Source organism: Colletotrichum truncatum, assembly GCF_014235925.2.
Source record: "Colletotrichum truncatum strain CMES1059 chromosome Unknown Contig_0001, whole genome shotgun sequence".
NCBI lineage: Eukaryota > Fungi > Ascomycota > Sordariomycetes > Glomerellales > Glomerellaceae > Colletotrichum > Colletotrichum truncatum.
Genome location: NW_027222398.1, coordinates 9,469,321 through 9,494,511, shown reverse-complemented (window position 1 = coordinate 9,494,511; position 25,191 = coordinate 9,469,321). Strand labels below are relative to the sequence as shown.

General features: G+C 51.2%; 7 protein-coding genes across 7 annotated transcripts; 3 read left to right on the top strand and 4 right to left on the bottom strand.

Annotated features, from left to right (window-relative positions):
- Positions 1-841: 841 nt before the first annotated feature.
- CTRU02_202641 (uncharacterized protein) lies at positions 842-4,927 on the top strand (the record flags this gene model as incomplete). Its single annotated transcript, XM_036728803.1, has 1 exon — positions 842-4,927. The coding sequence occupies one exon, from the start codon at positions 842-844 to the stop codon at positions 4,925-4,927; it is 4,086 nt and encodes a 1,361-aa protein (XP_036579318.1).
- A 1,423-nt stretch (positions 4,928-6,350) lies between these two features.
- Positions 6,351-6,536, bottom strand: CTRU02_202640 (uncharacterized protein; the record flags this gene model as incomplete). Its single annotated transcript, XM_036728802.1, has 1 exon — positions 6,351-6,536. One exon carries the CDS (start codon positions 6,534-6,536, stop codon positions 6,351-6,353), a length of 186 nt encoding a protein of 61 aa, XP_036579317.1.
- Positions 6,537-8,399: 1,863 nt separating this feature from the next.
- Positions 8,400-10,238, bottom strand: CTRU02_202639 (glycoside hydrolase family 47 protein; the record flags this gene model as incomplete). The annotated part of the gene is made up of 2 exons (XM_036728801.1): positions 8,400-8,519; positions 8,586-10,238. 2 exons carry the CDS (start codon positions 10,236-10,238, stop codon positions 8,400-8,402), a joined length of 1,773 nt encoding a protein of 590 aa, XP_036579316.1.
- Positions 10,239-12,485: 2,247 nt separating this feature from the next.
- Positions 12,486-13,803, top strand: CTRU02_202638 (aldehyde reductase; the record flags this gene model as incomplete). The annotated part of the gene is made up of 6 exons (XM_070204064.1): positions 12,486-12,532; positions 12,643-12,730; positions 12,792-12,910; positions 12,962-13,034; positions 13,087-13,209; positions 13,261-13,803. The coding sequence occupies 6 exons, from the start codon at positions 12,486-12,488 to the stop codon at positions 13,801-13,803; spliced, it is 993 nt and encodes a 330-aa protein (XP_070062646.1).
- Positions 13,804-13,931: 128 nt separating this feature from the next.
- Positions 13,932-14,984, bottom strand: CTRU02_202637 (aldo keto reductase; the record flags this gene model as incomplete). The annotated part of the gene is made up of 3 exons (XM_036728799.2): positions 13,932-14,286; positions 14,340-14,871; positions 14,954-14,984. The coding sequence occupies 3 exons, from the start codon at positions 14,982-14,984 to the stop codon at positions 13,932-13,934; spliced, it is 918 nt and encodes a 305-aa protein (XP_036579314.2).
- A 2,691-nt stretch (positions 14,985-17,675) lies between these two features.
- Positions 17,676-20,104, top strand: CTRU02_202636 (uncharacterized protein; the record flags this gene model as incomplete). Its single annotated transcript, XM_036728798.1, has 5 exons — positions 17,676-17,817; positions 17,903-18,019; positions 18,078-18,356; positions 18,407-18,608; positions 18,661-20,104. The coding sequence occupies 5 exons, from the start codon at positions 17,676-17,678 to the stop codon at positions 20,102-20,104; spliced, it is 2,184 nt and encodes a 727-aa protein (XP_036579313.1).
- Positions 20,105-22,834: 2,730 nt separating this feature from the next.
- Positions 22,835-23,198, bottom strand: CTRU02_202635 (uncharacterized protein; the record flags this gene model as incomplete). Its single annotated transcript, XM_036728797.1, has 2 exons — positions 22,835-23,053; positions 23,124-23,198. The coding sequence occupies 2 exons, from the start codon at positions 23,196-23,198 to the stop codon at positions 22,835-22,837; spliced, it is 294 nt and encodes a 97-aa protein (XP_036579312.1).
- Positions 23,199-25,191: the final 1,993 nt, after the last annotated feature.

Below are 25,191 nucleotides of genomic sequence, written 5' to 3'. Positions count from 1 at the left end.
GCACCAAACAGGCCTTCAAAGCGACGTCGAGGTGACAGGAGACAAGCCGGAGACAGCTCGGCAACGCAATTCTGGCAGCGCCTTCTCCGTGGATCGCCCCTTTCCCCGCCTGCGCGCTCGTCCTTTGATCGTCATGACCTGCTGTCCTTTGGTTCGCCCCCTTCTCATATATCATGCTTGAACTACTGGCCATCCCGCGGGGTCGTCAACAAGGCCTTCCCTTCCTCTTCCGCTCCCTCTGTTCCTGAGGCTCTGCTGTTTGGTTGCGTACCCCCCCCAGACAACCCATCCCCACCCTTGTCTCTCTTGACTCTCTCTCATTCGTTTCCTGGACTGGTTTCCGCTGCGAACTGGAAAATCACATATCCTTTTTTCCCCCTTCTCAATCCTGCCCTTGTCCAAACACCTACTTTCATGCGACTTGCGCGTCTGCGGAGTGAGCGCCTCGGCACCTCATAGCGAAACCGAAATACTACCAGCTGGTGACACTCACGTTGCCACCTAGGCCTGTACTTACAATTTGCCCTTGGATTGATACTTTTCTCCCGCCTCCAATTAACTCGCAACAAGCGCGCTCGAACACCCACCCCAACTCTGACCTGGCGATCGACAAATAACCCTACATCGATCCTCACTTTGTTTCCCAGTGAGCCGGTTATCCAGAAACAAAACAGGTCCATAACACATTAAAACATTCATATAAACAAGACAGCCTAAAGGCGACGATGAACATCCGGTGACCGTCGGCCCTTTCCGACTCTTGTCTCCTAGCCCCCCTTCGGCTTTCTTGCCCATCTTTCTGAGATCGACACTTCTTGTTCAGTAGTGTTTTCTTCGATTGATGGACTCCGAAGCGAGGGCGAGGGCCAATGTGCCCCGCAAGAGACCGAAGCAGACCATCAATGGCATGGACTCTTACCACCGCTACGTCGCCGAGTCCAGCACAATGAAAGGCGACGACGACGTCACCACCAGGCCGTTTACCGGTAACTCGAGATCATTTAGCACGCCTCGGCCTTCCACCGTTGATCATTCTTCTAATCCAGGGAGCAAGGACGGCGATGTAGAGGAGGCAGATATTGCGACGCAGACGGTGGCGGTGCCGGAGATCACAGTGACCAGCCCTAGTAAACCACCGACGCCGGGCCCGAGGTATTCTTTAACGCCAAAGCAGTCGACTTTTCCGCCTACCGCAAGGCTGGCTGTGCCTCCTATGAGGCCGATCCCCCAGGGTCAGGTGTTGGAATCTTTGCAGCCTTCGCAGCCGATCCGGCAGATGCTGCAGCCTACGCTGAGGATCACGGCTCCGCCTGCTGATTATGAGGACTTGAAGAAGCGCGACGGGCTGCTTGATGTCCCGCTTCCGTATCGCCCGTTTTACCTGCAGCGGAGGGTACTAAGTTCGTTTGCATTCCTGTTCGCGGGTCTCCTTATTACCGTGGAAGCTGTACTAGATCTGTCCAACAAACGAGGCGGCCTCGGCTCGCCGGACCACGGGTTCAGATATCTCTGGCAGTACGGCTCAGCGTTCATCTTTACGTGCATCGCTGCGCTCTGGGCTCGGCCAGAGCACCAGGCCAAGGCCAACGCGCCGTGGATCCGCATGGCACAGGGCCCCGCGAGCGTCGACCGGACGCTGATGCTGGACTACGTCTTCATGTTTGAGCCATGGGCCGTTGCAAAGGCGGTCAAGAACCGAGACTGGCTTGTTGCCGCGGCTGCATCCGTGGGTTTGACTTTGAAGGTTATCATCGTCATCGCCGTCGCCCTCGTCAGCCCAACCTTTCAGATTGTCACGGCGAGGGGGGCGAGTTTTAATCTGCAGAACGCGTTTGTCGATGATCCCAACGGCCTACGTGCTGCGGGTGCGTTGCCGTTTTTCACAATGGTCGGGCTGCAGACTAAGGGGTTGAATTTTCCCGACGGCACGTCAAAGGAGTTTGCGTTCCAGTCCTTCTCGGCTGATTTTCCAACGGCCGAGTTGCGGGCTGAAGTCCAAGGATTCCAGTCGGATATCGAATGCGAACCCGCGTTGCTGAATCTCACTGGTATTCAATTCATTCAGGCCTCGGACACCCAGCTTAACGTCACCGTCTCTACATCGACGTGCTTGATTACTTTGGAGGTACCCAATATGGCCCTCGTCGGCTTCACCCTTCCCACCTTTTTCATGGCCTTCCAACCGGGTTCGTGCGGGGGTTCATCTGCTCCTGGCGACGTCCGCGTGGTCGCCATGGCTGGCGCCATTACAATCGACAGCTCAACGGTCCCGACAAACAGCGATACTTTGAACGTGCCGATCGGGGGCAGAGTCACCCGCTCCGCGGCCCTCATCTGCCGGCCAAATTACTCCCTGACCACGGTCCGCGTTGTGAAGAACAACACGCAGCTCATGGAAATCCGCCGACCCCGATCCGCGACGAACCGCACCCTCAGCCTGGTCAATGCGGCGGATATCGTACAGGGCCACTTCGACTCGTATCCGACAGACTCGCAGATCCTCGCCGCCATGCCCAACGTCAACAGCCGCTACCCCGGCATCGCAGTCGTCGCGTCCGACGCCGCCATGAACTCGGCAATCGCCATGGAGGTCAAGGACAACGGTGTTCCGCCGATTGACAGCCTGCTTCAGACGGATAATCTCACACGCATATCGACGAGATACTGGCGCCAGTACACGGCTCTACTCGCGCGGAACTCGTTGATGGCAGAGACGGTGCCGCCGCCAAGGACGACTGGTACCGCCGTCATTATCGGCGAGCGCCTCAATGTCCGGCCCATCCCGGCACATCTCCTTTCTGGTCTCCTTGGGTTCTCCCTGGTGCTCACACTTGTTGCGGTTGTGTTCGCCCCGAAGAAGGGGTTCTTGCCACGGGATCCTAATACTATCATTAACATGGCCACTCTCCTCGCCCACAGCAGGCAATTACTACAGTGCCTACGCGGTACAGGTGCTGCGGCCACGTCGACGGTAAGGGAGAGATTGCTGGGCACCAACTATTACACCGGCGTGGAACCTTACGAAAAGGCATCCAAAGGGCTGGGCTACTTTAAGATATTCGGCGGCAACCCTCCCCCGCAAGATATCCCACCCAACTTCGTCAAGACGTCAAACTGGGACCATCCGCTGCCTCTTCATCCCATTGCCAGGTTAACTGCGGTGTTCACCATGATGGCCATGATTATCTCACTTGAGGTCGTGCTGCGGGTATCGGAGTCGAGGCAGGGCATTACAACCGTGACCGCGAACACGGATCGGCATTTCCTATGGACGACGGGGCCGGGAGTGTTGTTTGGGATCGTGGCGTTGTATCTCGCCTCCGCGGACTGCGCGACGAGGTGTCTTGCGCCGTACACGAAGCTGAAGTACAGCGGATCGTTCGAGACGACCGTCGGACTGGACTTTATGGACAAGTCCAGGCCCAGAATCATCTACGACGCCGTCAAAACTCAGAACATTGCAGTCGTCGTCACGACCTCCGCGGTCATCGTGGCGTCGTTGCTTGCGACATTCTCCGGGGCGTTGTACACCACGGTTCCTATCCCGTCCACGAGGCCGGTGACTCTCCAAACAGTCGACACGTTCGTCAATACCTCCTCGCCGTGTCCGACATGCACGACGGACACCCTCCTGGCGTCTCTCATCCTCGACGCGAATCTCACTTTCCCGTCGTTCACGTTTGAAGACCTCAACTTCAACGCCCTGCAACTCTCAGCCCCGCTGTCGATGGTCGACGGCGCCGGCACTATCCTCGTCACTCTGCCGGCGCTCCGCTCGCGTCTCGACTGCAGGCTCTACCCGCAGTCCGAAATCAACACAAACTTCACCATCCCCGACGTGCCCAACCAGTTCTCGCGGGAAATGCAGGTCAACATCGCCGGCGAACCGTGCGTCGACCCTTCTCTCCGCTCCAACGCCGTCCTCCCACCGGGAACCACCCCGTCAGGCGTCTTTGGTATCGCGACCCCGCGGTCCCCCACCTCGTCGCAGTGCTCGGATTTCACCTACGTCTGGGGCCAGCTTGCGGATACCACCCCGGCGCAGGTGGGTTATATCTCGGCCATGGGCTGCAACGAGACGCTGGAGACGGTGACCACCACCGTCCGTCTCACCGGCGCATCACTCCACATCGACCCGACGTACCCGCCCAGGGTACAAGAAGCCACCGCGCAACCCCTGAGGCTGAACCTGCTCCCGCTACAGTACGGTCTACTCGCGAACCTGACGACGGGGAACCAGCTGGACCCCTTCTTCAGCTCGCTCGTCACGTCGCGGTTCGCCATTCCCGCGGGTAACCTCGGCGACCCCGGGCTAGAGAAGAGCGGGAGGGTGGCCGATGCCATTGTCCGGCAGCACCGTATCGTCCGCGCGCAGAACATTAACGTGAACTCCCGGAGGCGACTCCCTGATATTCGCCCGGAGGACGTCGTCCCCGGTATGTTGGAGGATACTTCTGTGACTAGCCTGCGGCGACTGGTGCAGGACAACGCGTCGACGAGGATCATCCAGTCTATTCTCGCACTGCTCCTTGCGCTGACTCTCCTCGCGTGGTTGCTCACGCCCGGGACGGATGCCGTTTTGCCTCGGAACCCGTGCAGCATCGCCTCCGTGGCGGCGCTGCTTGCCGACGGAAACGTTTTTGGCTTCCTTGGTCGCGGCGCCGAGTGGATGGCCACGGAGGAGATTGAGCGGAGTTTCCTGGACGGGAGCCGTGCGATGGGGTTCAAGATGAGTTGGGAGCGCGTGAAGCGGCGCAGGGTGGAATTGGAGGAGCGGGAGGAGCAGCAGCAGGACAAGGCGTTTGGGATCAGTGTGAAGCGCGCTGGCGGCTGGGGCGGCGGCGAGGACGTCGGGTTGGGGATTCTGGCGAGGGTGAATCGTGCGCAGAGAGGGTTTGTCAGGGGTTGGGGACGGATGTCTACGTGATGGGTCTGAATATTGGTCCTTTTTCTTTTGGTGGGTGACAGGGTTACTTTTCTTTGTACAAGTCGTATTTACTGGGCGTGTATAGTTATAGCTCGGAGTTCTTTGGAGTGGGTTTGGGATATGGGAGGGGGGTTATGATACCATACGAGCTGGGAAAACGGCACCAGGGAGTTGAACTTGGGGTACCTTTTTGTTTAGATTTTCAATGATGATTTATTAATCACCAGGCGCGTTATTGCAGTCTTCATGGAGGGAAGTGGAACTTGTGAAGTGTGAGATGCTTGGGAATCAAACCAGTGTGGTTTCTTGATTACCCAAGGTTATGTTTTCATCATCTACAAGGTTCTCACTGGATGCCGAGGTTGTTGTTGTAGGGACTACCTACCTACTTGTCATTTTAATAAATGATAGACTTTAGTCGTAAATTGCATCTGTGTACCCGTTTTCTATTTTTGCGCAATACCAACACTTCGCCCAACGGCCTGTCAAAATGCCATAGCCACGACTAGTCAATCATAGTACTAGCAGGCCGCGTGAGGTAGCCACGTAGTTGAATTCGGCGTAGTTGTGGCGGTGTCCATCAAGCGGCGAGCTTATATGAGGGTTGACCCCTGTCGTTCCCTCCCACGTATCTCACTGCTCCATAACTTATAGCCCAGATTCTTTGCGAATGTCTCTCTTACTGCAAAGATCTACGAGAATAGCGGCGCTGGTATAGGCCGGTTGCTGGGGGACCCTCCTTCTTGGGTGGCCGAAAAATCCTGGCCGCCCCGGAGCATTTATCAGAAACGACGGATGATAGATCTGGGCTGCGGATCGAGGCTTGGTATGAGGGGGGGCAAGAGGCTTGGTAGGCGGGAAGAATACCCACGGGAGTTGGCCGGCAGCGGGAAAATTTGCCCCATGAATCGCGTCCGGTAGATCATGGAGTCTTGGAGACGTCGAGGCGGGCGTCTCGACTTCTTGGCGTTGGCCCATGCATATCGAGTCCAAAAAGGTATGCCAAACTCACACAGTCTTTACACACGAATAGGAGGTTGAAATTGCATATGGAAAAAAAAGGATTCCCGGTTTTCTCTGTAATTGCGTCTGGATATCATTCTTGTCAAAGGAGAAAAGTCCCACCCCGTAATGGATCCTATTCTAGCCTTTACATGTTTCATTGTCATGATCGTCTCCCTAATTCTCCCGTCTGGGTGTTACCGGTATTTTTTTTTTTTTGTCTTTCTGCCCATGTTTCCGTTCCACGCCAGTGCGCCCTGTGTTACCACATGCAATGTCTCAAGTCAACCCCCAAACGCCGTTTCTTAAGATAGGACAAGAGCCTGATCTGAAGTGCTCGAGTCAGTATGGCTCACTTGGAAGTAGACTTGATTTGTTTGTACTTACCAAAGGACCAAGCCAATTCGTGGTTTTCCAGCATTTAGCCAACGCTGCAGGTGCATCCAAGACGCTTCTCAACATCAACGCTGGGGAACGGCACGCAGACCATGCCGTCGGCCTCGCAATTTACGCTGGCCGTGCCGCAGGCGGTATCCGTGCAAGGGCCGTCAAAGCGGGCCGAGACAGAGGCGGCCAGGACGGTGAGAATGGCGTAGACGGCGCGCATCTTGACTGTCTGTTTTCTTGGTGTTCGGGAATGAGCGTTGAATGGAGGACTGGAGCCTTATCTGGGCAAAGTTTGGATGATGTTGTGTAAAGGAGCGTTTGAATGTGGATGTGCGGGATGGGGATGGGATGGCATTTGAGACCAAAAGGCGGGATGATCGTCTCCTTCTTATACACGAACTTCACATTCTCGCAACAACTGCGTAAAGAAGGTTTGGAAATATTGACAGCTGGGTTAGGCCGTTTGTCGACACCGCCCCTTCTCCCTGTCAGCTGCCAAGATGTCTAGATGTTGTGGACTAGTTGCAAGGAGGATGCTATTTTGAGTCTCTATGGGGTCGCTGCTGATGACGATAACATCTCATGCGAGAAATGACTCTGTTGAGAATGGGCAGAGCGTATCTTGTGGTCGTGCTCAGCTGCCATTGGAGACTGCAGACCGGGGAGGAGGGTATGACGGAGACGCCCGCGGACTGGTTGCGGCGAGAGTCTTGTCGACAGCCGGCGCGTCTTGGCGCGTAGGCGATAGCGTTTGGGGCTATAAAAAGTCATCGACTATATGAGCTTGATCATGCCCTTGGCGATGAGGGACGTTTCAATCCGTCCTTGGCGGCATCCCACACCAAGGAGGTTGGTTGCTGGAACGTACTATTCTATAGTAACGAGCTTGGCAACACTTTTGGGGCCCAGAATTTGCGGGTCACTGGGGGCCTGGAGTTGCGGAGTGCTCCCCGGCGCGATTCATGCAAACCACCGGGGTTGGAGGGACATGGACAAGGCCCCGACAACAAGCCTCATCCGCACGTCTTTACCGGCGGTACTAAAGACTGCTACTAGCTACAATATAGTGAACAACTTGTCTCGCCGAAGGTCTTGTCAGCTGCCTGTTGTGGTAGATACGGGTTTGTCCGCAGTAACAGCAGGGTTACGAGGACTGATCGACGCTGCAGGTATGATGTGCCGGATAGGGGCGTAAGCGAAGGCTAAGAATGGGGTGAGGTGATGCTTCTCTGTAAGACTTGTGACACGAACCAGATCTCTAAATTGCTTCTAAGAAGCTGGTATCATCACAGGTGTTCGTTCGAGAACAGTTGAAAGTTCAGTCCTGCCCCAGGCCCACATCATCCACCTTGTGGGAAATGCTCACTCGAGTAACGGGTCTTGGCCTACCTCTCAACCGGTGGCGAGTATGTAATATGGTTTTACTCAAGATTTGATGCTCCCATACTATAAAACAAGCTTCAATCAAGTTCGCCATGACTCTACAGCCCCAATTACTACATCGCGGCGCTCGGTCCAAGCCCCGATACCGGTGTCTCACTGATATTACGTTCTCCTGCGATCATGCTCTCTCAGCACCAGAGTCTGATAGGCTAGGTTCACAGATGTCCTAAGATCTCCATTTTTAATTTGAGAATATGATTTGACATCTTACATTGATTATGTATACACTAGCAAGCGTAGCGTGATAAAATAGTATTCAGTGACGTACGCTGAGGCTCACAACAAATCTTCAGCACATTACTGCTAGCCTTTGCCAAGCGATAACACAGCCATGGCTAGAGGGCAGCGTAGGGCAGAAAGACTGCTCCTGACGTATTCAACTATGGCATCATAGCCGTCAATGACATGAGGCCCTCCAGCCGACAAAAAAGCTAGATCCCATCAATAGGACCTGCAAATTGTGAAACTTAATAACCGTCAACGCCAATTTCCCATTCCCGCGGGTCCCAATTTTCCAGCCCGCGGGATTGATCATAATCTCTCGAGTTTAGACGACGTCTCATAACCGCTATGCCACCGGCTGGTGCACGGATGGCGGAGCTGTCCGGCCTAATATCCAGCCGGGGGAGATGACTAGCGCTCAGCGGAGTCTCCGGAAGGGATGAGCCTCGGTGTTCAGTACATAGTCGTCGAGGCTGATGAGGTCAGGCGGCGAGAAGACAAGGTAAAAGTATTTTAATGTCTCCGCCAGCCAGAAACTCTATTATATCCGTCAGCAATCTCATACGCCACGCTAGCATGTGTTCATATCGCATATTATACTCACCTCCATATAATCTTCTTTAGGCAACGGGTCAACCTTCTTGGTGACGTCCAGCACGGCTGCATTGCCGTTCTCGACGAGCGTTCCGTTGCTCACGGCCTTCCACATCTCCCACGCCGCCTCCTGAAAACCTTGGTTGCCCGTGACGCGGTAAATAACGAAGACGCTCTCGATGGCCTCCGGGCGAAGAATGTACCGGGGGTCCTTGGCCGTCGTAAAGCCCTTGGGCAAGTGCTCTTTGTATTCGGGCCGCAGTCGCTTCTCCTTTTCCCAGCGGTCTTCGTCCCACTTGCAGTTCTCTCTGTGAGCGCAGGCCAGCATGTTGAAGCGCTCGGGCATCATGCCTGTCGGCATGGCCTGGTAGGCGTAATAACATCCAAGTGTCAGCTGCGCGCCGACGTTCACCCACTCCTCTTTATTTAGTAACCTTCCAGCCAGAGCGTAGATGCCGCCGATGAAACAGGCCAGATGCTCGCTCTCAGGGTCGAGAACCTTCTCCCCGTTGATATTGACATTGGTATTTCCGGAAATGAGGATTTCCTCTTCTCCAGGGAGCATCGGGCGAAAGAAGAGTGATTCATTAGCGGCCTTGAGGAACGCTTCTGTCATTTCGCGGTACTTGGGCTCAGAACCCCCGAGTAGGGCTTGCATCTTGGGGAGGTACTCATACAGCGAATCTGCGCAGCCGGCTATGGTGAATTGTGTGCCAGAGACGACATCCTGGCTCCTCATGGAGACAAACATGGGCCATAATCCCGGGATTTTTGTTTTCATTTGTCCATCGTGGAAGAGATCCATTAGTTTTACAATTGCGTCGTAATACTTTGGGTCTCCTGTCAGCTGTGACAGGCGAGTCATCTCGAGGGACAGCGTTCCAGGAGAGGCAGATACCACAGAGCTCTCGACATCGAGACCCGTGCCCTTCTTTGCTTCACTGAAGCTGATGAAATCGACGGGCATGCGGTGCTCAGTATTGAAGGCGCCGTAGAGAAGGTTGCCAAGCTCAACGGCCTTGTCGAGCAAAACCTTGCGCTTGCTGAGATCATACGCCGCCATCAAACCTCCCAAATAGCGAATGTTCGTCTCAAACGTGTTCACCCGGTCTGAGCTAGACGAACCAAAGTCAATCGTGGCCACGGCAGCAACCGCCTCCTCGAATTCAGCCTTGAGACCCATGATCCACAGGGTGTCGAGTGAGTCAACAAGCGTCGCCGCCCACCCGGAGAACTGATCTTTAGCAGTGGCAGACACGGGGTTAAGAGCATCCTTCATCCAGGCGTACTTTTTGTAACTCGCCCAGTTCTTCTTGAAAAGCTCGCGGACCTCATGTCGGCGGGCCTCACGGGCCCGGCCGGCGGCGGCAGATTCGGTGGAGAACTTGTGTTGTACCCGGGGGAGAGAGGAGCCCCAACCGGGCCGCTTTGGGAGGGGAACCAGCGGCTTTTGTGGTGGGTACTTGTAGGTGACAGAAGACCAGTCGAAGCTGGCCTTTGTGTTCGCCGGTGGAGGGGCGACATTTTGCAGGTTCATGTATTTTTCGAGCATATAAGACTCGGTGCGGGTCCATGCCGTGAAGAGGTAATAGAACAGAGTACCACTGACGATGAGGATGAGGGCGAGGGAGCGAACCCGCGTCCAGCGGTACATTGACTTCATGGTGAGCGAGAGGTGTCACGAAGGTATGATATCGTGCTTGGTGACGATTGAACGGCGGTGACGAGCCAAGGGAGAAAGTCAAAATCAAGTCATGGAGAAGAGCAATGACGTTGAGGCCAGAAATGAGCGTATATGTGTGCTGGCCGAAGAAAGGACAATGAGAAAGTCGTCAGTCAGTGGGGGAGAGCACAGCGAACGTGATGATGCTGTTGATGTTGTCGGCCGAAGCTCGCGAGATTGGGTATTTACTAGGCGAAGCAGGGCTCCCTTTGATTGATGAGGTGCAGTTCAGAAACGGTCAGGTGTTCACAACTGAACAAAGAAGAGCTTCTCGCTAAAGCGGTAGCATCGGAATTTTGACGGGTGGACTGGAACAACGTTTCGAGTCAGTGAGACACGGAGCTGAAAGCTAAAACATGAACGTCCCAAATGGTGGCCAAGGGGGCTTGGACGTTGGTGCAATCCCTGCTCATCCCTTACCAAGCCAGTATATAGCTGACCATCGGGCGGGGTTAGCTGGCTGATTTGGGAAATAGACAGGTTAAAAGTAACATTGACGGGCTGTTGGCCAACGTCTAGGAACGGATGGTGATATATTTGGCGGCTACAGTATGGGCGCTACCGGTTGGAAAGGGGGAATTGATTGCCATTTCATGACAAACTTGTTTGCTCTGCTGTTGGATCTTAGAATCCAATCTTTGGCGGCTAAAAGAGCAGAAGTTGATGATTCAAAACACGCGGCCATTTCAATTTTATACATGACACTTCTCTTCATCAAACCTTCGTCCAAGTTGGCCTCCAATATGTCCAAATACGGAAATTCTTTATGAATGCGAAAAGAACAGAGTACGGGGCTTTTGGGGCACCAAGTCCCTCCAGACGCCCTAATTTTATAGCTCTCCACAGTGGATACAACCAAGCATTGCCCCTGATGATCCTGCCGACAATTAGGCGAGATCGATTTTTGGTCTTGTATGAACGGGTGCATGATTGGATAAATGTGCTGACATGATGCAGGTCTCACCAGATCTTAACTTGGCTGCTTACGAGCTAATCTGTAAACGACATGGCATCGGAGAGATTCCAAGAGGCTCAATTGCAGGAAGATGGAGATTTGATCCAATGCTAGATACGTCGTGACGCCGATTCGAGTGAGACGTTCTGCTCAATCGCCCTGCAATGCCCTCGCCTTAGTTCCTCCGATTCTACTGAACAAACTGTGTTAATAGTCTAAACACCAATGCTTGATATGTCACCAGTGTTTATAACATCGACTTTGTTCCTTGGGAATGACCTTAGTCAGCAATCCAACCACCGGGGCACTGGTTCCACAGCATATGAGACAAAATCGTGGCATATGGCGATGATTGTGTAGGAAGCGATGATGGCCAATGATGGAGCAGCCTTATCTGGGGCATTTTGAAGTGTAGCCCTCATTCATGCGCTTCGGACCCTCTTTACACGTGTTTGCTAGGCTGTGGCTGGAACCATGTACAAGATCGTGTTGATCGGCAAGATATATGTATCCTACACGCAATATCGATCGTCATTCCCGCAATATCTTTGAAAAGCAGTACATTGTATTGCCCAAGAATGAGTTGATTGAAGACGACATGTGCCAAGAAGAAGACGTGATTTCAAACAGCATAACCTTACACTCGGGTAGGAAGGGTCAGTAAGGTGTTCAAAATCTCACCAAAAGAAGTTTACAATAACAATCAACAATTACAAAAAATCACCATCTAAATAAAAGTGCTACAATATACATTCAGTATGCCCGTAGAAAGCCACAATATGCATCATACTGCATCCGTTCCCGGTCCCGAGCCCAGACGGAGGCCATCACGGCAGGATGACTTAAGCGAACCAATACCTCCCCCTCCTCCAGCTCTTCCAACCCGCCTCCGGCATCGGCTCCCGTTCCGAAGTGTGGGGACCCCAGGCACGACTAACCACGGTGCCCCGCCGTAGCAACTGGAATAGTTTAAGAGTCGTGGGCACGGAGTCATCAAAGCGGGCAAAGCGGGTCCGACGGTGGGCGTCACGGCACCACCATCAGGGTTCGCAGCTCATTCTGACAAACGATGATGCAATAGGCCCGAAACCCCTCACTTGTTTAAAAGGCCCCTCGTTAGCTCATCCCTTCAGACGCTTTTTTTGTTGACACGATACTCATTCTTCATCCTTCAACCTCTCTGTCCTACCTCTCTGTCCTACCTCTCTCTCTACCTCATCTACACAGTCACAATGTCTTTCGGTAACAAGGCCAAGCTTAACTCCGGCGCCGAGATCCCGTACGTTTACTTCCCATCCGAAACATGAACCTTTTCTGGTTCTCCTCATGCCGATCGCTCTACCCCGCCCTTTGCTCTAGCTTTGCTAATCATTTAACCCCTCATTCTAGCACTCTGGGATACGGTACCTGGCAGTCCTCTCCCGGTGAGGTCTCCGTCGGTGTCTACGAGGCCCTCAAGGCTGGCTACCGCCACCTGGTAAGCATTCCTCTGTCAATTGGCAGTTTTCACAAGCAATTGGGGCTAACAATTGCTATAGGACTTGGCCAAGATCTACCAGAACCAGCCCGAGGTCGCCCAGGGCCTGAAGAAGGCTCTCGCTGAGATCCCCGGCCTCAAGCGTGAGGACATCTTCATCACCTCCAAGCTGTGGAACAAGTACGCTCAACTGATCGACACCGTCCCAACCCAAGTACTGACATCGTAAAGCAACCACCGCCCCGAGAACGTCGAGGCTGCCCTTGATGAGACCCTCAAGGAGCTCGAGCTTGACTACCTCGACGTGAGTATACTCAAGTCTTCAATTATTTGGACTTCTTGCTGACTGTCCCCAGCTTTACCTCATCCACTGGCCCGTTGCCTTCAACAAGAAGGGCGATGAGCTTTTCCCCAAGGCCGCCGGCAACGACAACGAGGTCGACCTTGACCAGGGCGTCTCCCTGGTTGACACCTGGAAGGGTAAGCAGGCCCTGTTCCCCCTTCGTTTCTGTGATTTCAGGCATTAACAGCCCTTAGCTCTGATCAACCTCCCCAAGTCCAAGGTCAAGGCCATTGGTGTCTCCAACTTCACCGTTGAGGACCTCAAGGCCGTCATCGACGCCACCGGCGTTGTCCCCGCCGTCAACCAGGTCGAGCGCCACCCTCTGCTCCAGCAGAACGACACCCTCATCAAGTTCGCCAAGGAGAAGGGCATCCACATCACCGCCTACTCTGCCTTCGGCAACAACGGCTTCGGCCTGCCCCTGCTCATCGAGCACGACGTCGTCAAGAAGGTCGCCGAGAAGACCGGCGCCACCCCTGCCCAGGTTCTCCTTGCCTGGGCCCAGGTCGGTGGCCACTCCGTCATCCCCAAGTCCGTCACCCCCAGCCGTATCCAGTCCAACTTCCAGGAGGTCAAGATCTCCGACGAGGACGTCCAGGCCATCAACGAGATCGGCAAGGAGCCCCGCCGCTACAACATTCCCTTCACCTACAAGCCCCGCTGGAACATCAACATCTGGGACGAGAAGGAGGAGAAGGAGGCCAGCAACCGCGTCGTTCGCACCCTTTAAATATGTGATACCATGTGGACATTAGAGCGGTTCTAGATGGCTAGTAGATAGACGACACCATGAATGATGAAAAAAGTAATAGACACAACTATGATCCTTTTGACGTGATGGCTGGTGCGTATTGGATATCAAGTCAGACAGTTACCTTCGCTGTCCTCGAAACCAAAGTCCACCATAGTCCAGCCGAGAATGATCACCTCCCCATCAGGGCTATCTCGGTACTTGTTAATAGCTCGGCACTGCGCTATGTTGTCTTTCGCAGCGTTCATTATGCTCATCTCTTCATCACTTAGAGTAACAAGGCGGATATTATCCCCCAAACGTGAGTGCGACTTGGTCCTCGGAATAACCGTGACGCCCCGTTGAACGGCCCATGACAGATGAACCACGCCAATCGAACAGTCCTTGGCTTCGGCCAAATCAGCAAACACCTTGTGAGTTAGAATTTGGTCAAAAGGGCTGGCATCTCCGCCTCCCAATGATCTAGATAGGTTTGTCAGTACCGCACATTCTCCCCTACAGCGTTGATCACGTACCCATAGCCCATCACATGGATGCCCTTGGATTGACAATATGGCACCAGTCGTAGGCAGGGATTGAACGCGTGCAGCTCAATCTGATTCACAGCCGGCACAACGCTCGCGCTCTCAAGCAACGTCTCCAAGAGCTTCTGCGTAAAGTTGCTAACGCCAATGGCCTTGCACCTCGGCCCAACCAGACCTTCCATCGCCTTCCACGTCTCCACAAATGTCGGCGACCCCTGGATGCCAAGCGGTTTTCCGTCCGGCGTGGTGCCACAGGGCAGATGTATGAGGAAGAGGTCAACGTAGTCTAGCCGCATCGCCTCGAGAGAAGCGGATAATGCTCGGCCCGGATCGTGGTGCCAGTTTACCCAGAACTTGGTGACAATCGTGATCTCCTCCCGAGGGACCCCGCTCTCGCGGATGGCCTGACCCACGATGGACTCAACTCCGTACATCTGGGCCGTATCCAGGAGACGGTAGCCGCTGCGGAGGGCGTGGACGATTGACGCTTTCAAGGCGTGTTCATCAGACGTTCCAGGGCTGCCTTTTGGCGACAAGTTAGACAAGCCCGAAACTACCGCAGATATACGGTAGGACGGAGTTCAAGACTCATGAGACGGGCGTACCTTGCCATGTTCCTAAGCCCACGGCAGGCATCGAGCTGCCTGGTTGGAAGCAGCTGGTCAATAAAAGCCTCAGCAGAATGCATAGCCTCACACACCATTGTTCAATAAGAAGGTTTTGGTACAAACGGGGCGTTTGCATGGCATCACGAGGGAGTTGCTATGGTTAATAGATGAGTAGTTGATTGTTGTATGATGCGGCACCAGTGTGCTACCTCGGACAAACTGATCAAGAGTTGGCCATACTTATCAAGTATACATGTATGTGAGAGGGGAAGGCGGGGTTCGAGACTTGGCCTAACGTGTGGAGGTAGGCTGCATTCAGAGACCAATATTCCTTCTGACAAAATGAGTTGAGAACGAGTTTGACCCCTGCCGCTACATGCAGGACAGATAGTGAATGTATTATGTCAGTTTACTTATGTATGGGCGCTTGCCTTCTTGCCGGCGCCTTGTTCTCCCAGAGACTAATTTTGTACGATGAAAATCCAAACCTACATTGGAAACTCGTCACATCAACCGTAATATGGCGACCGGGCTACTGATGACTACGGATTTGTAGGCTACAATTGTACTTAAGCACCGCAATGGCACGTTATACAGATCATTGCAGATAGGAAAGTGCAAGCGAGGGCGGCGAATGAATGATTTATCTAGATACACTGCCACAACCTGTCATTAAGCGAGCATCGAACGAGAGAGAGCAATCATCACCCGCACGTGGCTCGTAAGTACAATACAATCCTAGCTGATCTTATCGGAATGTGGTTCTCCCCGTTGATCTCTGGAAGTATCCATCTCAAAAAATGAATTATTATTATTCGAATGATATTAAGTGACTTACAAGGTCGCACTTTTGAATTGCTGAAGTTGAAGCTTGAATTAGCAACCAGTCAGGGTTCGCGACAAACGCCCAACCATTTGCCACTCAGCTTTTGGCAGCAGTACAGTTTGTAAAGACATATAAGCGAGCGCAACTTTAGATAAAAACATGTAACATTATCTTCCTCTAAAGGATTGCGGTGCCGGGCCGTCTCGCAGAAACTGACCTACCTTGTGATGACTGCCCTTGCGCCTAGCACTACAATGAGTTCAAAATAGGGTATGTTTGTCTCGGGCCTGGCATGATTATACTTAATCAACATGTAACTCGATACGCAGGCTGCTTTAGCGCTCTTTTCGCAGCTTTTGAATAGGTAGTTACCTCATGTTGTGTTTCCTGACCATGAAGAAGACATCACATGCCCAGATAATAGTGTGGGCGACCAACTATCTCTTTTCTGTGGCCAAGGGAATCACAGCTAGGACAAAAGTGGTGAGCCGATGTAGAATATTTTTTGAGTAAGCATATCAGCAAGAGGGGGCAAGTTGGACTCATTCAGTCGGTACATCATGACTTCCCAAGAACGAGAACTTGATCAACGATATAGACGATACCATTAGCCATTCAAGTTTGTGATTTTCTATGTTCTTTCCTCCCAGACGCGAGCGGCTGCCTTAAAATGAACCTGCTCTAATGAAGTCTTGAGCTGCTGCTTGAATTCGAGTAGCAGTTGCTGAGGTGCACTTCCACCGCTGTTTCAGAGGACTTAGCCTAAGTTCCAGCACCTCGCGGTCAATTTTCCCGATGTCCACTGTAACACGCTCACTCGGGTCTAAAGATTTCGACTATAGTGTATTCAGCTGGGCCCCACCAAACTTGATCGAGAGCCAGTCGAGGTTCTGCTAAACAATAACCATGTGTCATTTTCTCCCGCCTAGGGAAGCCGGATATCTATGTTTCTCCCTACTTACTTCGCTACAATAACTTGCGTGGCTCCTATTGGAGACCCACGCATTAGGCTCGTATAGCCTCCTACCCTGGAAATCTCTGACTCCACCATCCTTTAGCGACGGGTCCTTGTTCTGCATCCCTGTTAACTAACACCTGCGCTGTACTGCGTAGCAAGGGTGATCCAAGAAGCACAGCCATATGGAATTCAACAATTGCCAAGCCCTGCGTTGTATGGGCGGCGCAATGGCCTGCGAAGTTTGTGGCCTTTAGCCGCCAGTGATGAATATCTTTCTATTTGAATGTTTATCGTAAGCTGGCTTGCGCGCTTGGCTAATTATGCTTGCCTCCTAGATATACACCCACAACCACGGATGCCTCGGCAATTGTGGATTCGATCAATGGAACTTCTCTTCCGTCCTAAAGGTTCACAATGCAACCATTCTCCACTGAGAGCTGGTCTAAAGGGGAAAAACACGCCTAAGAAACAGAACAGACAATGGAGAAGCTTTATCAGAGCAAATGAATGGCCTTATCAGTTATGGACTTTTGACAAAAGTCCAGGACTCAAGGCCCCCGTCAAACTTAAGTTCGACGAGGAGCGCTCTATCAATGGGTATATATCGTATATGTAATGCAAGTACCAGGGCTGCCCCTGTAATCGAGTTACATTACAAGATGACCTGCCCTCTGAAGCTAGCAACTCATATGACGACACAGGCTAAGCTCAAGCGGTTGAAATGAGCGCCCACTCAACGTGTGATGGTGACATTGAGGCGGCAAAACACGTTTGCAGATTAATATACGCGAAAGTTGGAAGATGTTTAGAACAAGGGAAGAACACGAATATATGGATCTGGGAAAGCCGCATATCGTTCAGGCTGTTCTGCTTCTGAGTTCAGCTTCTTGCCAAGGTCCCGATTGAAAGCCAAGCTGTTTCGAGCAGACTTCAAGATGCCAAAGTCTTTTGTTGTTGTGCCGGCATTGCTGGCCAGCATTGCAAATGTGGCCGTTGCTTTTTCCAACTCATCAAGCAATGAGCCTTGTGCTGCTGTCAGTGCCGCCTGGGCTGCACAGCACGCAGCGGCTCCGACAGGTATGTTTTGAAGAGAAAGAGAAAGATGCATGGCAGAATGGAAACATAGATATACTGTGTCAATGCTGACTTACCGATACCTTAGTTACGCCCAGAGTACCTGCTCAGTTGGCCTATGACTGCTTGAATTCTGTGCCCCTCGGCAAGCAGGAAGCTATTGACCTGGTCGATTCCATGGTGCCGTATATTGAATGGCAAAGCGGTGAGTGTTTCTTGTTGTGAGATAGCACTAGTTGAGCTGTGAACGCTAACCTGTGAAGATTTGGCGTACAAGGCCAACCCCCCCGCAGGCTACGACTTCCCAGCATTCGATGCACTTGGCAACCTTGCAAAAATCAGGAGTAACCTCGAGGCTGATGTTTACGCAAGCGAGTATGCTTTTCAATCTGCGCTGTACGAGCAGGTTTTTGGTCCGGGACATGACGGGCACTTTGTCTATTACCCGGACCTCTTGACTGCTGTGTTCGAATGGACTCGCGAGAGTGCCCTTGTTTCCATCAGCGACGACGGCTCTGCACTGCCGGCAATCAAGTTTTATGGTATGACATCTCGAAAATTGCCTTGCCAAATAGTGCTGACCCGGGTCAAGAGGACGTCGTTTCGGCCCCCGAGACTGCTTCTGTAGTGAAACTCATCAACGGTCAAGACGCTGCGAAATACCTTGAGGAAACCATCAACAAGGCCAACTGGAACCGCGACGCCGATTCTGCTTACAACTCCAACTTTTTCCAGCAGTCGCTGTTAGCGACGTCGGGTAGCAAGGGAAATTTCGTATCTGGTGGCCGTATCCGGTGAGATGTTCTGCAGCAACTCTTCTTCCGCCTTCAATCTAACATATCCTAGTTACGTTTACCCAGGCGCGAACACCACTTTTACCTTTGAGAACGGCACAGAAACCACTTTTGAAAACCATGCGACGATCAAAAAGGCATTAACTGACGTTGTCGATGGCGCGTCTTTCTACGCCAAGTTTTGCAATCCTGCTAGTCCGGGAGCTGATGCTCCAGCAAGCACGACGAGGTCGAACAATACTAGCCCTAGCAGACTCCTCCCTGGCTACCCTGACCCGGTCATTATTACCTCTGGTGGCGAAGTGAGTGGCTACTATCTGGAAGGCGAAGGCCTCGAGGATGTGGCCGTGATTGTGGTACCTGAGTTCGCAGCCAACGACCCTGCCGAGTTCCAGGCTGTTGCCCGAGACTTTTACACCGCCGCACTTGCGGCGGGTAAGACTAAGCTCGTGATCGATTTCCAACAGAACGGAGGCGGCAGTATCATCCAAGGCTACGAATTTTTCCGCCAGCTCTTCCCTGAGATTGTCCAAGATGGCTTCTCCCGCTGGAACGAAAACAGGGGCTTCAAGGCTATCAGCGAAATCGTTTCCGATGTCGTTAAGGATGTCGATGTTCGCACCAGCCCTGATGAGGAACTCATCAGCCTTTATACAACCGCATACAATTGGCGTTACGACTACAACATCTCGAACGGCAACTTCACGTCATATAACGATAAGTTCGCGCCTCATATTTTCCAGGATACGCCTTACACCAACCTCATGCGATGGAATCTTGACACTGACCTGACTACTTCCAACGAGACCTTTGGACTGGGCATTGAGGTCACTGGCTACGGCAACCTCACGAACGTTACTCAGCCCTTCGCAGCCGAAAATATTGTCATGTTGTACGATGGTGTCTGCGCCTCTACTTGCACTTTAGCTTCTGAGTTCCTTAGGGCCCAGGGTAAGGTCAAGACAGTTGCAATGGGTGGACGTCCAAATGTCGGCCCCATTGAGGGTGTTGGTGGTATCAAGGGAGCTCAGGTCTTGGACTGGAGCGATATTTACAACACTGCCTCGTTGTTGACTAAATATGCCACAACCGACGAGCAAAAGGCCGCTTTTGCTCGCTATAGCACCCTCCCTCTCAACCGCACTGTGGCTGCCGCCGTCAACGTGCGCGATCAGGTCCTGAGACAAAACGTCGAAGACGGCATCCCCGCACAATACGTCAAAGAGTTGACTGATTGCCGGCTCTACTGGACCCTCCCAATGATCAAGGACGTCACTGAAGTGTGGAAGGCTGCTGCCAACGCGGCTTTCAACGGAGGAAAGTGCGCCTACGGCGGGATTGGGAAGAGAGATGTTTCTGAGGAGGCAGAAGTGAGGCGTACGAGTTATTTGGCTACTACTGTTCCTCATAAGCGTGATTTAGCAGAACGCCGCAGTAAATCCTCTACCAAGGGCATGCTGTGGAAGGATATGCACGAGCTGAAGGCTATTAATTAGGCTCCTTACATCATGCTCTTGGACGCGACGCATCAAGCTCATTAGAAGAACAACAACAACCCCACATCTCGGCATTTGATGCTTGCAATGATATTGAAATTGAAGTCAAGTTCGCCAGTTTTAAGTCGCAGTGCGCTCGGTGGCTCTGAAGAATGGGTGAAGGTAGTTCGGAATGTGAAACGCAAGTTATGGGATTCCATTAAATGCAACCAGTTCATTAATCCTCATCCTGAAGGGGGAGTTAACTATATCTACCGGCTGCCTTGTACCAGACTTGCATCTACAATGCAATTAATACGTAAGAAGGTATATACTTATACGTCTACGGTGTATGTTACATACAGATTACGTAAACACACCTTGCTTCGTGTGTTCGGTAGGCGTCGGTGCTATCGTCATAGGAATTTATTGTTGTATTGTCTTTACCCGTATGGGGCTATCTTCACCTTGGGAAACCATCAGTAGGAATTAGAGTTGCCACCCAAGTGGTGCCTATAGATTGAGCCATAATCACATGAGTGCACCGAGTCGTACATCTAAATATTATGGCAAAATTCTACTTAACAGCTCCCCCTTACATCTCCAGGACACGAAACACAGCAGCTGTACTGCTTTCCGTCAAAGACTTCCGAGACTCGTCTAGACACAAAAGAACCTGGTAAATCGCAAGCCACCTCATCCATAAGCATACCTTGGGGAGATCCCCCAATGCGCCTGCAGAAACCGCCTGAGTCGTTTATCCATGTTTCCATAGAGATCTGGTAGCCATCGGGGGAACACGACCTGCGCGACCAATTGCAGATCTTAGCCTCCGTAAGGACTAGAAAGGGTATGGCAAGAAGAGTCGCGAGCTTCATGATACTAGTTGTAGATTAGAATCTGCGTTGAGAATAATGGTCTGAGGAAATACCTTGAAGGACAAATATGACACAAGCTTTGATGCAGCAGCAAGGAATAACTATTTTGTTTGAACTGTGAAACTGTAGGTTTACATCTGACTTCCGGGCTGGTTTAAGGGCTTATGTAGTCAAAAGAGGTAACAACTGCTGCGATGACCATCGGTAGGACCGGAAGCTGTTTAAATGATATCCGTCAACCTTGACCAAGACCAGCCACAAGAGATGAGCAAGACTATAGCTTCTGGAGTAAAGACACTCTGATCATGACTCGAAACCTCAGCAGAATCGAAAGATGCTCATATGATATTGGCCAACCATAAACAAGATCTACCTTAAGAGCGGAGCATAAAAGGCTCTGCTATCCCTTCGAGTGCCTCTAGAACTCATGCTCGCCAAGCCTCGAAACCCTCGTTAGTAGCCACACTTTCTTGGAGGTTCAGTAAGTACCTTTGACAGCCTCTATGTGCCTTCTACTGCTGCAACATAGAGTTATTTAGCGATTGGGATTATTAATCCTTCCGGCCCAATCAAACTTTATAAAGCAAAAGCATTTAATAAAGCTTAGTATCTAATTTAACGAGACCAATGCATACAAAAGCCCTAATTGGTTCCATCCCGCTTTTTAGCAAAACTGAGGCCTGCTATGTTAATGGTGACCAAAAGGATATCTATTGTCAAACCTTAAAAGAAGAGGAAGACTGTAAGTCCCGACGTAACGTTGCTACCTAAGGTTATTCCTACAGACAGCTGGGTTCCGGTGTGCGAATTAGTTGCCCGATTGATGGATTCTTTGGCACCAATGCAAGCTTGTTGTGCCAATCAATACCCAATAAAGTTTGAGTCTAACAAAAGAGGGGTTCGGCTGAATAGAGAACAGCATTTAATGAAGAGAAGGACAGAAAGGCCAGGGGTGACTTCACGGACGTCCAGGGGGTGGCTGTGACTGAGCTGCTATTGAACAAGACAGCTCCCCAAGGCAGCAACGTCGACTTCAAGCAAGCAAGTTTCCTAGCGAAGAGGAGTTAAGGAACCGTTGCATGCCGGGTGAGTAGCAAAATCACAATCATGTCTACAGCTCATTTTGGACCAGCCCTGGAATCATTGAATTTATTAAGTGTTAAGCGATTCTTACTCAACTATTTATCGCTTATTTATTTACTTTTTTTTTTTTTTTTTTTTTTTTTTTGGTTTTGTTTGAATATATTTGGAATTGACTCGAGCAATGGTGCCCTATGCCTCGCTGCGGCGAGCGATTGGACGTTTAGCCATACTGTTCGGAATAATTAAAGACCTCCTATTAGTAATCTCGAATTTGTTTTTCTAAAGTTCCCAGAGTTTATGCCATTCACACCAGATGGAGCCTTTAATCAGACAGACGCTCACTTACACCATGCGAAGAACAATCCTCGTACTATCGTTTGTGTCGAATATAAATCTCAGGTAAGGTACTGAGTGTTGGGCATCGTCAGACTAGTATTCTGTCTGATGATTGAGTTATCGTAGGCAGTTACAAGATTGGCTTGCCGGTCCGATCCTTGCTAGAGTACCATTGACAGGTTTAAAATGTGCCTCCACAGCACCGCTCTGGGCTTATTTGATGCATGAATTGTAAAAAGGCAGAAGCTCTCTGCACTTAGGGTTAAGCTTGAGCTCAGTCACCTCACAGACGTCACCGCCGACAATTGTGGGGGAAGTCAAGTGTGGGCTAAATTTCTGTAGAAGGACGAGCTGAGATAGCGGACCAAAGATTGGAGGTATTGAGCAATGGTTGTGTGTTCGGTCAGAAAACAGATACAGGGACATCCTCTTTATAGAAGTAACTGCTCTCCAATTAAGGACAAGTAATTCCCTTTCTAGTGTTGGTATCACAGCAATCCGCGTCACATTCCTCCTTGGTAATGTCGAGAGTGCTGCACCAGTTGGCTTCTTCGCTCTCACACGAGTAATATTCGTCTTTGGGTCTATTGCCCTTCCGCTGTCGTTTGCACGCCATGGAGCCGCCATCTTTGTCTCCCCAGCAGCAATTTTTCGTCACGCCGCCAACGACACACTATAAGGGAAGACGAGATGTTAGTGGAGGGATCTTCCAAGATGGCATGCATATGTCGCGCGGAATTTACCTCAGCCGCTTGAACACCGAGGGCCATGTACAGAACTGCAGTGGCAGCGACAACGGGAAGACTGGTAATCTTCATTTTTCTTAATTCTTCCGGAGATGACTGTAATGTTCTTATTGTTGCAGTGCGTTGTTAAGCTGTTAGGGTGTTGTGTGAGGGTAAGCGACGATTGGCTTTGGGTGATGCAATAAAGGAGAATCCACGTCTTTATATACCCGCTTGTGAAGATGATGACGAACTTGATAATTAACGAATCTTGGCAATCTGTTCACTGCCATATTTGAAATATAAAGGCAACAGGTTATAGAACATAGCCTCACTCACCAAACTCCCCTGAGGGCAGATGGTCTGCCATGCTTTGCATAAATGACTACCTATCAAGGTATGAGCGATCTTTCTACCCAAGCAATATACAACTAGAAAACGGATACCAGATCACGTTCCAATGCGCTCACTTTAGGCACCCCTACCCTAGATTCCCAAGCCATGGTTGCCGTTGCCTTCCTTGTCCATTATTAGACAACCGCCCACTGTAATTGCTTAGATACCATGTTTAGTAATCATATTTACTCAGAAACTTTCGTTTACACTCTCGGTTTCGCATTGGTCCACGCAAGGTAGCCTTGCTCAGCTTACTAGCACGACAGCACATTATTCGTGTTTAACTCCACTGGCATTGCGGAGGCGTTTGCCGATACGCGTTTAAGCCGTAAACAGGCGTGAGGAGGCCGGATTGCTTTTTTTTTTTTTTTTTTTTTTTTTAGAATTATTTTATTGGACTTTGGTTCTGAAGTGGTGGTCAAGCCGGCCTCATACATTTGTCTTGGTGTGGAGTTGCCTGCTACATCCTTCGATCCCATTCGTAATGGGGCTTTTATAGGTACGATCGCTTCATGGGTACTTTAACATGAACAATAATAAGTTTGTGACATCATTATTAAGAACTATGCGACGATCGAACATAAGAAGTGCCTGCCGGAATTTTACTCGGTGTTTATGTCTCTATAAGAGCATGTCTAATTTTCCTGGGCGGCTTTGAGCATGCGTTCTGGGCAAGTAGTTCATGACCTACGTGTGCCAAGAATAGTTGACAGGCGATCTTTACCCCCGAATCCGCATGAAAGTGGACGATGCAGGAGCTAGAGAGAACAACCGACTCATTTTCCTTGCTGTGAGTGGGCGGCGCTTCCGATCTGTGGCTTATAGTAAAGTGGTTGGGTCAGCCGACAGCTAAGCAGCCAGCAACGTTGGGCACGTTGGTCTATTGCCTACTGAGTAAGTAATGTGTTCTTGACACCTGCCTAACCTGAAACAAGATTTAAAACAAGATCTCTTAGGACAAAAAAAGGCGCCGGTGTAAAGCTCTAAATAGGATGCTTAACATCGGAGGAAATGGCCTCAGTACGGCTTGCTGCTAACCCCAAGAGAAACCGCCAACACTGAAAGTCCTTCCGTATTGAACAAATAGTTGCTATCTCGTCTCTCTTCAGTATTTTGCGACGAACCAGCGGTGTAACATCGTCTTGTTCAACTAAGCTGCCGTAAGCCAGTTTCATCAGGTTCTTTGTAAACTCCCGTGGAAGGTCGGTTTTCTCATAGATCGGGGCTCAATTGCCGATGACTTAATTGCGGAGAACCGCTTCAAGGTCTCCTAAAAGAAACTTGGATATCTTACTGACAAACCCAAGTTCCAGGGCCGCCTTCTGCTTGCTATTCAGTCTCAACCCTGCGTCAGCCCGTCAAGCGTAAGGGCGCAGCATATCACGTAGCCCGAATCACAACGAGATATAATCAACGTCCTCCAAAGCAGACCGTTAAATAACCTACTTATATATTTGGCAGCCAGTGTCAAATGCATTATCGCATAACCTCGACCAATAATAAGACTAACTATGCAGACGAGTTCACGAGGAACAGGTGTAATGGAAAACGCGAACCTGTCATAACGGTGAGATCAGCTATTTGATTAACGCGAAGCCTTCCTATGGGCCGAGGGGCTTAGTCGTAATCGCCAGCTTACTTTTAAATTTGCAAACGTCGAATCGCATTCGTGACCAGTTTGTCTTGTTCC